Below are 13,992 nucleotides of genomic sequence, written 5' to 3'. Positions count from 1 at the left end.
TAATTAAATAATTATATTTTGCCAAGATACTTGAAGGCTACTACAATTGCAGCTGGATACAACAGTCTTCATTTCCTTCCTTTTACAACTTTAAGAATGTCGTTGTAAATTAAGTGGTTGTCCTGTACTACTCTGGAAACAATTGCGTTTTCATGGTGGGCAGAATGATTCCTGTGCCATTATTAGCTGTTCTCAAATGATGCTATAAATATGCTTGTTGGTAATCAAGAAAATCTTTCGTGAATCCTTACTGTCTGATCAGGTTTTTTTATTGTGGTGTTCTTTGAGTACCAGTTGTTGTGAGTTGCCTTATGAAAACTGGCAGAGACAAATGTGTATTGATAAAAACTAGCAAAGTGTAGGTTATAAATAGATAGCAAATGAAGGGAGAGGAAGGAAAGGGATACACTCATACACTACAGCAGTTGAGATCAGTAAAAGTAAATACATAACTTCTGATGGGATAGGGACTGTCTTGTCTTTTCTTGTTGCTTCTAAGACATTGCTTCTCTGCAGTTCCTTACTAATAATAAGGGATAGACATTTTATTGTCTGTTTGCTGTTTGGTTTTACAACCTCTGAAGAAAGCAATTTTTTAATTTATTACTAATTAACACAAACATTTATTTACTAACGTGGGTATTAGGAAATGACAACATGGGGCACCTACTACTCTCCTGATGATTGGTCTTCTCTCATTTCCTTGTTTCCTCTGTTGTTCTTTTTTCTGCTCCCTTGTATTCTTGTTCCCTCTTCCTCATCATTTTTGGCCCTTTCTTAAATATTTTTTCACAGAAGTACCACCAGTTTCACTGATGGGTGCATCTTTGGCCAGCAGTGAGTCTGTTGGGGAAGTGGCTATGTCTGGCACAGGGCAGCACCTGACCTGACCTCCTCCCACAGGCCACTCCTGCAGTCTCTCTGCTACCCAAACCTTGTTATGTGTACTCAATACACTAGAAAAAGCTATTGAATCTTGTGTGTGTGTGTTGTAATTACAAGGGCAGTGTTCATACAAGATCATTCGAGCTTCAGTTACTACTAAAAATATCTTTTATTACTAGGAGAGAATTGGTTTCATGTCATGTACGACCTGGATTTCAGCAGTGCCTTCTGATTTGGTGTCTCCGACTTATTCTATATAATGAACAATAGAAAGAGGAGAGTGAATTTCTGTCTTGGAGGCTGGTCAGTGAGAAATAGATTTTATATTAAGATTAACTGCATAACTGGTAAACATGATCCAGAAAGTATGTGCTAAAGACACACAGATGCTTTTGGAAAACAAGCTGTGAGGTTTTTTGACTCAGGTAAGCACTGTGTGACCAACCCCATGCCGATGCCATGAACAGCCAGACGTCTGGAAGGAGACTTCCTCAGCCCAGGTATACAGCCAGCTGACATCTCTGTGATTTATCTCTGGTACCAATTGACTTAATGGCAAAGTGTCAGTATGCCAGGAGTTAATACCAGGCTCCTATCTGTGTACAGTGCTGCTTTTCGCATGGTGTGAAAAGTTAATGTAGAGAAGACCCCATGTTAACATTTGCATCAGTGTGCTATGGATGGTAAGCTTTCTTCCCACAGGAAAAATGGAACTGATCTTTTCTTTTTAGTAATAACTGAGGAGATAAATGTGCCTACCTTTGTATTGCTTCAGGCAATACTGCTTACTGGCTCACCTTTGAGCCTTAGCTTCCCATGATCATTCTGTGATAGTAGAAGCAAGTGGTAAGAAGAAGAACTGGCTGGGAGACTCCAGGCCAAGATCTGTTCACAGAGACTAAAGCATCAGATACGCTTGTTGACAAGTCAAAAGACAGCTGATAGTCTTATAATAATTGTTTTTATTTCTTGTGAGAGACTGGTTGAATAAAGTCATTTCCCCCCAAGTGTTTTCAGCCAAATAAAGGGAAGAAAAGCTATGTCATCAGACGTGCATGCTTAAATCCATTGATTGGAATTGTAATAGAAAGTTATTAATGCTTTTTTCCTGTAGAATAACGTATTGAAATAACATGTTTGCTTAGTTTACAAAAAATGGCTGTGTTTGGCAAGTGGTTTATTTGAGCTTGTAAACTAAATTCACAGGTATCCATTGGTGGAGAGTCTTAGTCTTGCAGATACAACTTGGATTACTGAGCGTTTTTTCAATCAGAAACCAGCACAGGATTCATGGCTCACTTAGAAAATACTCTCACCCACAGAATTGTTAGATAAAATTCAATAGGTGCCTGAGTGAGTGTGATTCTGTGAAGGCAGTTGTTTCTGGGATGGCTCTTCATCCATGGAAAATTATCCTTGGAACTGCCATAGTTACAAATGCATATGCATGCACTATTCTTGCAGTGAGTCTTACTTTTATTCAGATGTCTTCCTTCACTGGTGTGCTGTTTGCATGTGGGTGGATCCTACCGTCTTCTGCCATAAGTGTAATAATAAATCTAAAAGATAAAATCTTCAGGGAAAGCGTGCCTGATTTGGAGAAATCCAGGTTAATGAAACACACAACAGCTTGAACAAATACTTATATAGTTTTCTCAATTAGCATGAATGTTCTTGAAAAGTGCCGAACAACGTTAATTTCTGCTGGCCAGGATCAGAAGCATACCTGATCTAAATATCTCTTATGATGTGAAGATAGTTGGAGATTCTTTGTGTAAATTCAGGTTGGTTTTGTGGAGATCACATAGTTGTCAAACAACAGAGATACTTGTGACTTTCCTTGTTGCTGTGATTTTTGGCCTGGTATTTAAAAACTATTCTGCCTTTCTCAAGACCTTCTAAAATGATCTGAATTTATCAAACTTCCCTAATTTCCATTGCAGAGTTGTATGTGAACTGAGAAGCCCCACTCTATCACATTTATCTGTGTGGTAGGAGGGCCTGTCAGAGTAGTTTCCTCATTTGACTGAGAGTTTAGCCTGTCTTTCATCTTTGTCGAACTGGAGCCGATTCCAGGATTCAGGCAGGGAGGCAGTACTTTGACAAGTAGAGAAACGTTATGTATCAATAGAGGATGGAAAATAATGCAGGGAAGCAAGTGTCATTAGTTTCCTGTCAGTATTGTCAGGGCAAAAAGGAAAACATCCTGAATGACTCAACTTAATCTTCTCACTTTATGTTTTTGCATTTTGGGATCTGTTTAGTAAGCGATCAAAGAATGCTTCCTGGCATTCTTTGGGAGTCAGGATTCTGGTGGTATATACTGCTAGTATATAAACTGCGGTCTTTAGGTGTTTCTATGCAGCTAACTTTAAGCCAGCTGTCAGGTCTGTATGTGACACTGTGGGTCCTGAGGAGGACTTCGGACAAAGTTGAAGTTTCTGCCTATTGGACAAGTAGAAGACTTTCCAATGATTTGCTTTTATTTTAATAAGTCTCTGTGTGACCAAACAGTTATGGTTTGTGAGTACAGCTCTTCAGGGATCAGAGTTTTTATTTAGTCAGTTAGTTGTTAATGGCTATGGAGACTGTTCATAAATAATTAGAACCTCCAGAAAATGAAGACATTTTTTCTTTGTGAGGCTCTAGTTTATTCAGGTCAAGTAAGGCATTTGATCTTTCTTTATTAGTGTACTGTATGTCATAAAGTGTTTACAGAGACAAAGGGTTCTTTGGGTTAGATTGTGTGGTCAACTGCATAAGGACTGAAGGGCTGGTTGGAGGGGTCAGACAGTGCTGTTACAGAGAGCCTTACAAGTCACCTGGAACAGACATCCTGAGCGACTAAATATTGAGAGCAAATGCTGTGATTTCATTGTGCTGGAGCAATTCTTAAATTAAGTTCTAGGTATATCATTACCCATCTTCTATATTTGTTATAGCAGCCAGAGATGTGGCTGTGTGGAATAAAAGCATTTTATAATGACACAAATATTACAAAGTGACCATTCCAGCAGCATCATTGTGCATACCTAAATATGGACTGAAAATTCAAATAGGCTGGATTAGTAAACTGGACTATAAAATTATTGTGTGACTGAAACTGGTTTTGAATGGATGCCAAGTGCAGTGAATTTTTTCTCTCTGTTGAGTCTCTAGTTTCAAAGAACTTATTTTACACACAGGCTTCGGCAGCCATTTTGTGTGTTCTGTACAGACTGTCTCTTCTCTTCCTTTGTCTTTGTTTTTCCCCTTCAAAACTTTAATCTTTTTCTAGAAAGATCATTCAGGCTGAAATTAAATAGTTCATCTTTGTGTACAAAACCAAAATAACATTATTGTTGTCTGATAAGAATCCTTTTGAAATTTAATTAATACAGATTTTCAGTCCCACCCTTTAGACTGATTGTCATGAAAAAAAATTGGTTTTAACTAACTGTATTTTGAATATTGAATTTTGAGCCTTAGGTGCTAATAGTTAGACTGCCACAAGAGATATGTGAAGGGTGTGTTACGTGAAGATTTACAGGCAGCTGTAAGCCAGCAGCACGTGCGATTCTATGTGGTATTCTCTCTAATGTTATGCTTTTAAAGTAACGTATCCTAGAGCCTGTTGGAATGAAAGTCTAAAATTGTTTCTTTTTGTCTTTTGTAGAAGCTCCACCGAAACCGGAAGAAAATCCTGCTGAAGCATTCACTGACTCATCTCTCTTTGCTCACTGGGGCCAGGATCTCAGTCCAGAAAACAGACGTATCGCACTTAAACAATTCCAGTATTACGGCTACAATGCTTACCTGAGCGATCGCTTGCCACTGGACAGGCCCTTGCCTGACCTTAGGCCTAATGGGTGAGTGCTGTAGTTCAGCTTAGCGTTGTAGGTTCTGAATTGTAGTGTCTTGTTGGCTCTTTTTCATCTGGAAGTGTTATGTTGTGTGATCACGTAGAAGGTAGGTTACATATGGTGGCCAGAATGAGTAATTCTGTCAAATACATGAAGGTTGGAAGTTTGAAATGTCTTCTGAAACACTGGAGTACCCAAATTAACTCCTGTTAAAATCCCACTAAGTATCCATTAAAAGTTCCTCAAGATTCTTTGGAACCTTAATCTTGCCCACAATTTACATTAGATAGCAACTGTTTTATTGCTAAAAGAATAACCTTTTTATGTTAAGTTTCAGTTTTATTACAAGATCTGACTAATAAGAACTGTTCTTTTTGAAAGCCAAGAACTGTTTGGTAAAGATAAGTAAGCAGGTGAAATACACCATTTAGTCAAGCAGCGTGTACCAGCTGAAAGCCCATGGAGCTTCCTTCACAGGGCTGCTCTCTGCTAGGGAGCATGCTTGTCAAGCAGGGTAGAAACATCCACTGTTATTCCACAGTGGCTTGGTGAGATGGACAGGACCAATGTAGGGAACAGCCTTCCCTTCAGTGCATTTGAGGCCTGTTCTGCTAGGACCATTCACAGAGACAGTTAATGCTCAACTTACTTTCAGCCTTAGTGATACATCTGATCCTTTGAACAAACAGTAGCTCTGGGGATAGGGAAATGGGTGGAGAGAAAACTGCTTTTTTGTAGCTCATTAAAAAAAAATCCTTAAACATGATGGGTACTTACTGAATTGAACATATGATCTTATTCACTTATTTTAACCAAATGTTTTAATAACTAAAGCCATAAGCAAGTGCATTTTGCCACACATTAAGTTGTCTGATATTAATGAAAACATATGAACGCCATCTCAGGCATCACTTTGGCAGTTTTAAATATATCTATGCTATATATTATTATATATTACATTTTAGAAATATTTATGTTGTAGATTTGCTGAAATAATGACTTTAAGGAAATCAAAGTCCATGCAATTATATTTATATTTTGGTTAAATCGGTTTAGCACTGTCTGCAGGGAGAGTCTCTTCTTTTTAAAATTGTGAACTAATTTAGAGGAAGAATAAATCTTCTTTCACTAACAAGACATCAATGACAGAAATGTTTCTGTTGTTATATCTCTTTTGAAATTACTTTCTTGAATGATTTAAATCTAAATTTTTTATAACTATGGGTTTTAAAAATTGAAAAGACGGAGAAAATGAATGTTACTATAGCTGAAAGAAATAAATTAAGGTTGGGATGTTAAAAGAAACTCCAGTTAGAAACGAATCATGATCCTAATTTCTGTGAAATTTTTGATCCTTAATTAACTTTCTACCAGAAACTTACTAGACATTACAATATGTTTATAGATGCATGCATACGAAATAATGGCCTAGTAATGGTAGCTCAGGAAGATTTTTTTTTTTTTTAATTTTTTTCCCCCCACCCTTTATTATTGTTCAGCACCAAGCAGGTAATCTGACACTGAAATGTAGTAAATTCTGATACTGAGGGAAATTAAGCATGTTGTCAGGTAGTATGTAAACTGTTTGCTGTATCTATGGCACCCTGTGGAGTATAGGGCTACAGGGTATTCTGAAAGTCATGTTGCTGAAAAAAAAGAATTCCCAGTCCTGATATGCAAATTCTCATTTGTGTGAGAGCACATGCATGGGTATTGTGGAAAAAAACCCTACCCTGCAGGAGTATATTTTTCACTATAATAATCAATTTTTAGGATTTGTAGCACCTGTTTTTAAAGCCAATTGCATTAGTCATTTCCAGTCTATATAGATGTATTTAAATTATCCATGGGCAGTTACTAGGCTCAGGCAGCATAGCATGAAGGCCAAGGATAGCTTAGTCTGAAGAGAGCACACAGCAAGTGGCATGGAGACCGAGTTAACCAACTTTGCTGAACGTTAGTCAGTTGTGGTATTCCTGTTCTGACTAGAAACACAGGAAAGCGCAGTTATGGCACAGGTACCACTCTGGACAGAGTTAGCCTAGGTCTAATCAAGCTCGTTAGCCTGGATTTAGCAGTGGTTCTGCAAGAGTCAGTGTGGCTTTGGAATCCCAGCAAAGGCTTGTGGGCAGGTAGCTAAAGGAATGGAGTTCACAGAGGTATGTCTGGGCTCGGTTGTGGTCTATCGTCTGTGTTCATAACCTATCATATGAAGTATAGGAAGTTGGAAGGACAACAGAAATATGTATAACTGAAGTCTAATGTAATTCATATACGGTTGGCCCCAGTTAAGACTGGGAGAATTAAGTTACCTGTCAAGAGTGTGTGGTGTTAGTAGGCCCTTTTATATCATACTGGTATGACTCAGCCTTGACCTTTTTTCTGCCTGCAGTGCTCTGAGAACTCCCATCAAAATAACTTAGCAGGGGTACTCAGTATTTCTTTGCAAGGTTCTGCTGTGAGAAAGGCCACTCCACATATGTAATAACCCTGTATTATAGCATAGAGGATTTCCTAGGGTTGATATCATCAACATTTAATGCCATGAGAAAACCAGAGGACAGATGGAGATTGCTGAGACACAACACATGTGGAGGAGAGGGCAAATATTCAACCTAGCCCAGTCCTCCAGTGTGGGTGGCATGCAAAGGTAGGAGACCACATTTAGTAGTTAGTGCAGTGCACTCTGCCCAAGCCTCTGAACTCTGGCTTTTCTGGAAAAAAATGACCATCGAATGGAAACATCCAGCAGATTGCAATTGGGTCAGGCTGTGGCAGTTGTTGCACCTTGCAGTGGGACCGTCTTGTGTTTCAGGTACTGCAGAGTGGTTTCTAACCCTCTGTATAGCCATGAACCTCATGTCCTGTGAGAAAACATTCAGAATTTGATTACTTTTCACTGAATATTTGTGCTAGCACAGTAAAGTCCCCAGCACAGTCCAAAATAAGCTGTTATAATACAGATTGTAAGAAATAACTCCCCTGGTTATCCCAGCCTCCTGAAGTAATCGTGACATCTGAAGTAGGCTTCATATTTGCAGTATTTAGTAGATAGTACAAGCAGTATTGTGGAGTATTGCTTATACAGTGTCTCCCAAGGCCTCCATTTATTTTCTGCTGTTGAAATCGGGTGCTCTGTTGTTTACCACCCTTATGTGCATCTGTTAGCCCATAACGTATCTACATCACAGACTAACAAATAACTACTAGCTCTAATGAGCCTGGAAGCATTGAGGAAGGCAATGTTGCCCCAGCTGTGTTAGTTACAATTTTGTTGTGCTCATTTAAGTAGGGCAGGCAGTACCCACAAAGCTTGTGGTTAGTGAAATGTTGAACAAGCTCACATAGAAATACATTATTAAATGTTCGGTTGTTTAGGGATCCTAAAGCTGTGTACCAAAACTCCTTTCAAGTGGATGCACTTAGGATTTGACTTCATTGGCTTGTAAATTTTTGTTGTGTGATCCAGTGTGCCAAAGCACATGTGGGAAAGAGAGATAACATTCTTCTTTGCTTAATGTGATGAGAGAGTGAGAGGTAGTGGAAAAAGAGGTGTGCAGCAGGACCCCAGCAGAGGAGCTATTCTGCAGAGTTCTGCTCCTCCATAGCCTGTACGATGTGAAGGAGCTGACCAGTCGGCATAAAGCAACTTTGTCAGTCAGTTTAATTTCAGTCAGCCAAACTTCTGTTGCGTTCGTAAAACCAATATTTGTATAAAGAAGCAAAGGCAGGGAGGGTGGAGGGAGAAAAGAAACATTTAAAGCTCAGATGTTTTTTCTTCTTTAGAGATTGCTAAATAGTATAGTATAGCATTTGGCTTGCATCAGGTTTTCCCTTTTGCTAGCTGAGTCAGTGCTGTTTGGTGTCTAGACAAGTGCAGGGGAGATGTCCTGTTTCCTGTGCTGAGAAAGGCTTTGGCCATTTTTTAAGTACTTATTTCAAACAGTTCACCAGTTGCAAATTGTATTACTTTGAAGCTCAATTTGGGAAGGAACAATGGTAGAAGCCTTGAAGAGCAACAGAATTAGGTTTGTGATAAATTGGGCACAAATAGAGCAGGTGCGATGTCCACTGAATGCAAATATAACTACAGGGGAGAAAAATTAAGCATTGACTGGTTGAGGAGAGTGACGTGTTTTAGGAGAATAGCTGTGTATGTATGTACATCAGTCCAAAATATCCATCAGTGTTATGGTGATATATGCAGTCCTGGATGTAGTGTGCAAGATGTCAGACTTCTATAAACCTGTAGATTTTCCTTTATTAAAACTGATGTAAGAAAATCATGATCCCAAATTGTGAGGTTCAGGCTGGGCATTTGCATGTTAGCTATGTTTCTCCCCAAGAACCAGCTCCTGCAGACCTGTTTTGCTGGGCTCATGTTAGTTACAGGTACGGCTCCATGTTCACTTCTAACCAGTTCTTTTGTTTCTAATCGTGAAAGATAGCATAAATATTGCATGTTGTATATGATGTTTCAAAGGAATCCTTTAAAAAGATCACAAAGTCTGGTACTTTACCTATTGTATTGTTTTGGACAGAAGTCCTAAAATTACCGAATTATTCAGCATTCTTAATGAATACCTAGTGTTTATTTCTGTCATATTTCCTGCTCTCTTTTACTCATTTCTCTACCTTTGATTCTTCTTTTTCTTGGCTCACTGTTGCCTGCCTTCAAACTGACTCATAGTAGTGTCATGTACTGCCCGAGTGGCCACCCTTTGTGATTCTCATCTGCGCTTCAGTTTGTCCTGTCTGAATGTATCTCCTCAAATGGCTGCTCTAGAAGTATTTAATATCACTAGCAGTGATATCCATTCAGCTGCAGTCTCCAAGTTGCTATAATAACCTAAGTTAATAGTGATGTACGCTTGTTGGTTTTGATCTTCCCTACTATTGTCTCCTTTAACTGAAAGAAGATGCGATGCAGTAATCTGTGTGCGCTCTCTCTCGTTTGCTCTCTCTCAGTCTCTTATTAATGTGTCATAACATGAGAATGTTCTTTCACTTGGCATACATTTACACTAAAACATACTCAAATACATGGCATAATACTGTGAGAGGCTAACAATTTTTGGCCAAATAGCTATACAGAATTCTTCTCGTGTTCATCCAAAAATTAGTTTTATTGAGATCATCAACAGTCAGCTTAGTGTTTTTATTGCTTTATTCAGAGAGAGGTCTTGGTTTTAAGTACCAAGAAGAAAATGGACCTTTATTGCATAATTTTATCGACATGAATAGCTTTTATTAAAAGGAGTGGGGAATCAATCTGTTACAATTAAATCTATGCTGTAAGACCCTTAGGAGGCCAAGAGCTAATCACTCTTGTGTTACAATCTTGGAACTTATCTGCATATTTATCAAGTTCCCTGCCTGTTATTTAATCTTTCCTTATTACAAATTTTTGGGGTTTTTTGGGGGGTTGATGTCAGGAGAAAAAAATTTTTAGCCATGTTTGCTTATAGTTATATGGTAACCCTATGTTTGAATTCCTCACATGATTGTATGCCTGTCTTTGCTCCCTTGTAATAGAAGATGATGACCACAGAGATTTCTAGATTTGCAGCAGAAGTACTGTCTTGCTGGCTGTAGTTCTGTAATAATAGATTGTAATCCTCAGAGATCAGGAAAAAAGCCCTTTTTATATATTGTTTAATGCCAGCCTTATTAGGATAGTTCAGTTAACACCTAAAATACTGATAATAGCAAAATGAAAAATGAAGAACAATCATAAAATGAAATTATAAACAGAAATATTTGAGCTGGAATTCTTACAAGACTCGGTTCTTTTGCAAGAGTTTTATTCCTATTTATTTCATTTATGCCATTTTTCCTCCCATATGTCTTGAACTTTCCTTTGCCATTTTGGCTAATGACAAAAAGTTACCAGATCTTGAAGGAAGTACAATACTGCTTGTGCTTCTGAGAAATTCTGAGAAATTCTTATTCTCTTGGAACTAAAGCTTCCTCCCACATGTGTTCTTAAAACAATACCTTAACCCCAAATTTTTTAGTAATATGCTTTATTGCATCCTGTATTTTAAAGAAAAATGTGGAGTGAATGATGTAATTTAGTGATTAAAACAAAAAATGTGTTCTGTTGTTGGCTGCGATACCCATGTAAGTCTTGGTTTAAGGTTATCAAAAATTGCAGAAAATAGTTGTTTTTCATAATTTATATATGTATTTGTAGAAGGTCTCAGAGAAGTTATTAATACAGGAAATGATTCTTTCTCTGTTGTTCTTACTGCATAGTTATGCTAAACTAATTTTAATGTGACTGGCTAAATTGTCTTATTACAATGAATGTACTCTGGAGGAATATAATTTTCTTGTGGACAAATATTTGAAAGAAGATTCATAATGTATGCTGTCCTCCATTTACCAGAGTTGTGCTTGAAATAGAACACCAGGAGTTTCTCTAAATTTCTGGTAACTATGACAACTGTTACTTTAGTGTTATTAGCCCAATGTAATTTAGTGGAGTAGGTTGCTAGAGGTAATTTTTTAGCTACGTTGGGATGATACTTGCTTTTGTAATTCTAAATAATACTTAAAATTTATATTTAAAAATCAGTCATATTACTGAAACATGCTCTATACTTTGTGGATTTGGTTTTTTTAGCAAGAGCCTCAGTTTGCAGAGGGGCAGGTTAGGGGTCTTGTCCGAGGCAGAGCTGTCATAGAAACTTGTATGTTGCTGGTTGCTTCGCAACCGTTCAGTTCTTAGGGCTTAACGGATCTAAGATTTTGATCCATACAATTTGTTTTCTTTTTCCCCCTTCAGCATATGTTGTATACACATATACATGCATCTGTTCTCTGTAGCTATTTCTTGTTTGTGTACCCTCATTGAAAAAGAATCCAGTTGAAAAGACTAAAGAAATTAGACACAAGAGCCTAGTTCTGTTCTCCTGTATCATGTGTAGTTATCTTCTAATGTATGGTGGAGCAAAAAGGGAGTCAAATGACATTCACAGCATTAAACACTTCTCTCTTGTCTTGCACGAGGTGCCAGACAATGGGAAATCCTGTCAAGTGTGATCTAATTTGAAAAGATGTAAGTTAATGCAGGTAAGAAAGACAATACAAATAATTTCCTTTAAATGAAGGGAAGACGTGTCAGAAGCAGAAATGTTGTTTGAACGTTTCAGTTTATGCATGGATTTATGGTAGGGCAGCAGTGTTTTGGGGGCCAGTTTTGTTATCTGGAACATTTTTGGAATATAGTTTGTCACTAATTTCTTACAAAAGTATATTTTACGTATATCTCAACCTTAGCTTAATTAACAAAGGAGGAAGAAACACAGTTTTTAAGGAAGCAACTTCTTTGAACTATTTTCAGTGTATTTTCATTGCCATTTAAAATATTTTCCAAAATCGCTGTGTTAGTCTTTATCTGATACATGACATATCTTACTATTTTTGCTAGAGTTTCATTTTTATCATCTTTGTACATTGGTATGGCCGAGGATAACAAATACTACCATGCCTAAGCTGGAGAGCTAAAGGATAGATTGGCTGTAGCTTTGTTTGCTGGACTATTTAATGTCTGTGTGCATTTTGTCTGCAAGTGAATCACTAAAATAACAGGCTTTGTAGGTTCTTTACAGGCTAATACTGAAAATTATTTAAGTATATTTAAGCCCATTAATGAGTTCATAGTCTGTTTGAAGCCCAATTTTCAAAACTTACATGAAATTTCAATTATTACATCAAACAGAAATGTGCTAGCTTTATAAAGGTGTGCAGGAGACTTGAATTTTGTTAGTAATTTCTCATTATGCCCACGCAAATTTTTACATCTTACTTGTGTATAATAGATGACATCTACAAAGTAATAGTATCCAGATTGAATATGGAATTTTTTTGTCAATGCACAATGGCATGCACATGCACACACACCATGTGCCACAAACAGGTCTGTTCTTCAAGGAGCTGGATCTGTAATGGTCTTAGCATCTTCTGGAAAACTGTGAGGGTTAGTATTTAAAAATTCTAGTGTGATCATAAGTACAGGGGCATCTCAGACACTTTGAGCCTGAAATATACACCTTGAAAATCCTATTTTCAGATGCCACCTAACCCTGATGGCACCTAAAATTCACATTTGCCAAAGAACTGACACCTCAGAACTGACAGTGCTGAGCCCAAGTCAGTTTTTGTCTGCTTCACCTACTCAGTCATCTAAGCAGTGTTTTTAGGGAGTGCTGTAAGAGATTGTTCAGCACAGAAGATGACCTTTCTTTAATGAATGATTTCAGAGAAAAGTAGTTACTTTTACTTAATTAACTTACAGCTTTATTAAAAAAACAAACATTTTGCTGACAGTTGAGAAGATATAAATTGGTAAAAGGGCTTTCAACACAAATTTGAATTGCTTTCAGGGATTCCTTTTTTTAGATAGTATTTCATCTGGTTCTTACCTGTGTGTGCTCTGAACAGGTATGGGGACCTTCTGATCTGTGCCTACAAAAGCTCTCTTATTCTTATGGCTGAATATAGATTTCTCTGAAACAGTTTGTATTGACATTGTGATTTCCAACAGTTTACTGTTTTGTTTTGTTTTTTTTTTCCCCCTTCAGGTGCAGAAACCTTACATTTCCTGACAGGCTTCCTGAGGTCAGCATTGTATTCATATTTGTTAATGAAGCTCTCTCAGTTATTCTGCGCTCCATTCATTCAGCCATTGACCGGACTCCTGCTCATCTGCTCAAAGAGATTATTTTAGTTGATGATAACAGTAATAATGGTAAGAGGTTTTGGTTCTTCCTATTTTCTGGTAGACTTAGTGATGAAATTTTAAAAAGCACAGGATGCTGAACTTAAAGAAAAATTTTACTCTGCTGGGGGGCTTAATTCTGAACTCCTAAAATACAAGGAGAATCTGAATTTATCCTGTTGAAGAAAAATGCTGAACAAACGATGTTTCTTATCCTTGCCATCGTTATAGCTATTACGTGATCCCTGTAGCTAGATCCTGTGACTTGCTGCTGATCATAAACGTATCTCAGATTTGTACAGAAAAGAAACATATTAGGAAACAAGTAAATAAGTTCCCCACCCGAGGCTATGCGCTTCATCTCCTCTTCTGCTGACTATCAATGAAGGAAAAAGTAAAATCCTGACTCTCTTAAAGTGCACACAAAACCCACCAACTTGCTGTAGGCTTATGTCAAATCTAATTCCTGTTGTAGTGAATAATACCATGTTTAGAGTTACCTAAGGCTGACCAAGCTTTTCTTGAAACACCTATTCATGG

General features: G+C 37.6%; 1 protein-coding gene across 6 annotated transcripts in view; it reads left to right on the top strand.

Moving 5' to 3' along the window:
• The window catches only part of GALNT18 (polypeptide N-acetylgalactosaminyltransferase 18), a 298,611-nt gene that overhangs the window by 102,449 nt on the left and 182,170 nt on the right, over positions 1–13,992 (top strand). For all 6 annotated transcript variants that reach the window (XM_074842459.1, XM_074842456.1, XM_074842457.1 and 3 more), the window contains exons 2-3: positions 4,541–4,733; positions 13,316–13,482. In XM_074842459.1, the coding sequence (XP_074698560.1) occupies positions 4,541–4,733; positions 13,316–13,482 (360 nt within the window). The remainder of the gene's footprint in view (positions 1–4,540; positions 4,734–13,315; positions 13,483–13,992) is intronic.

This window comes from Strix aluco, chromosome 16 (assembly GCF_031877795.1).
Source record: "Strix aluco isolate bStrAlu1 chromosome 16, bStrAlu1.hap1, whole genome shotgun sequence".
Taxonomy (NCBI): domain Eukaryota; kingdom Metazoa; phylum Chordata; class Aves; order Strigiformes; family Strigidae; genus Strix; species Strix aluco.
The sequence above is the reverse complement of the archived record's forward strand: the minus strand, read 5'-3'. Positions and strand labels throughout refer to the sequence as shown.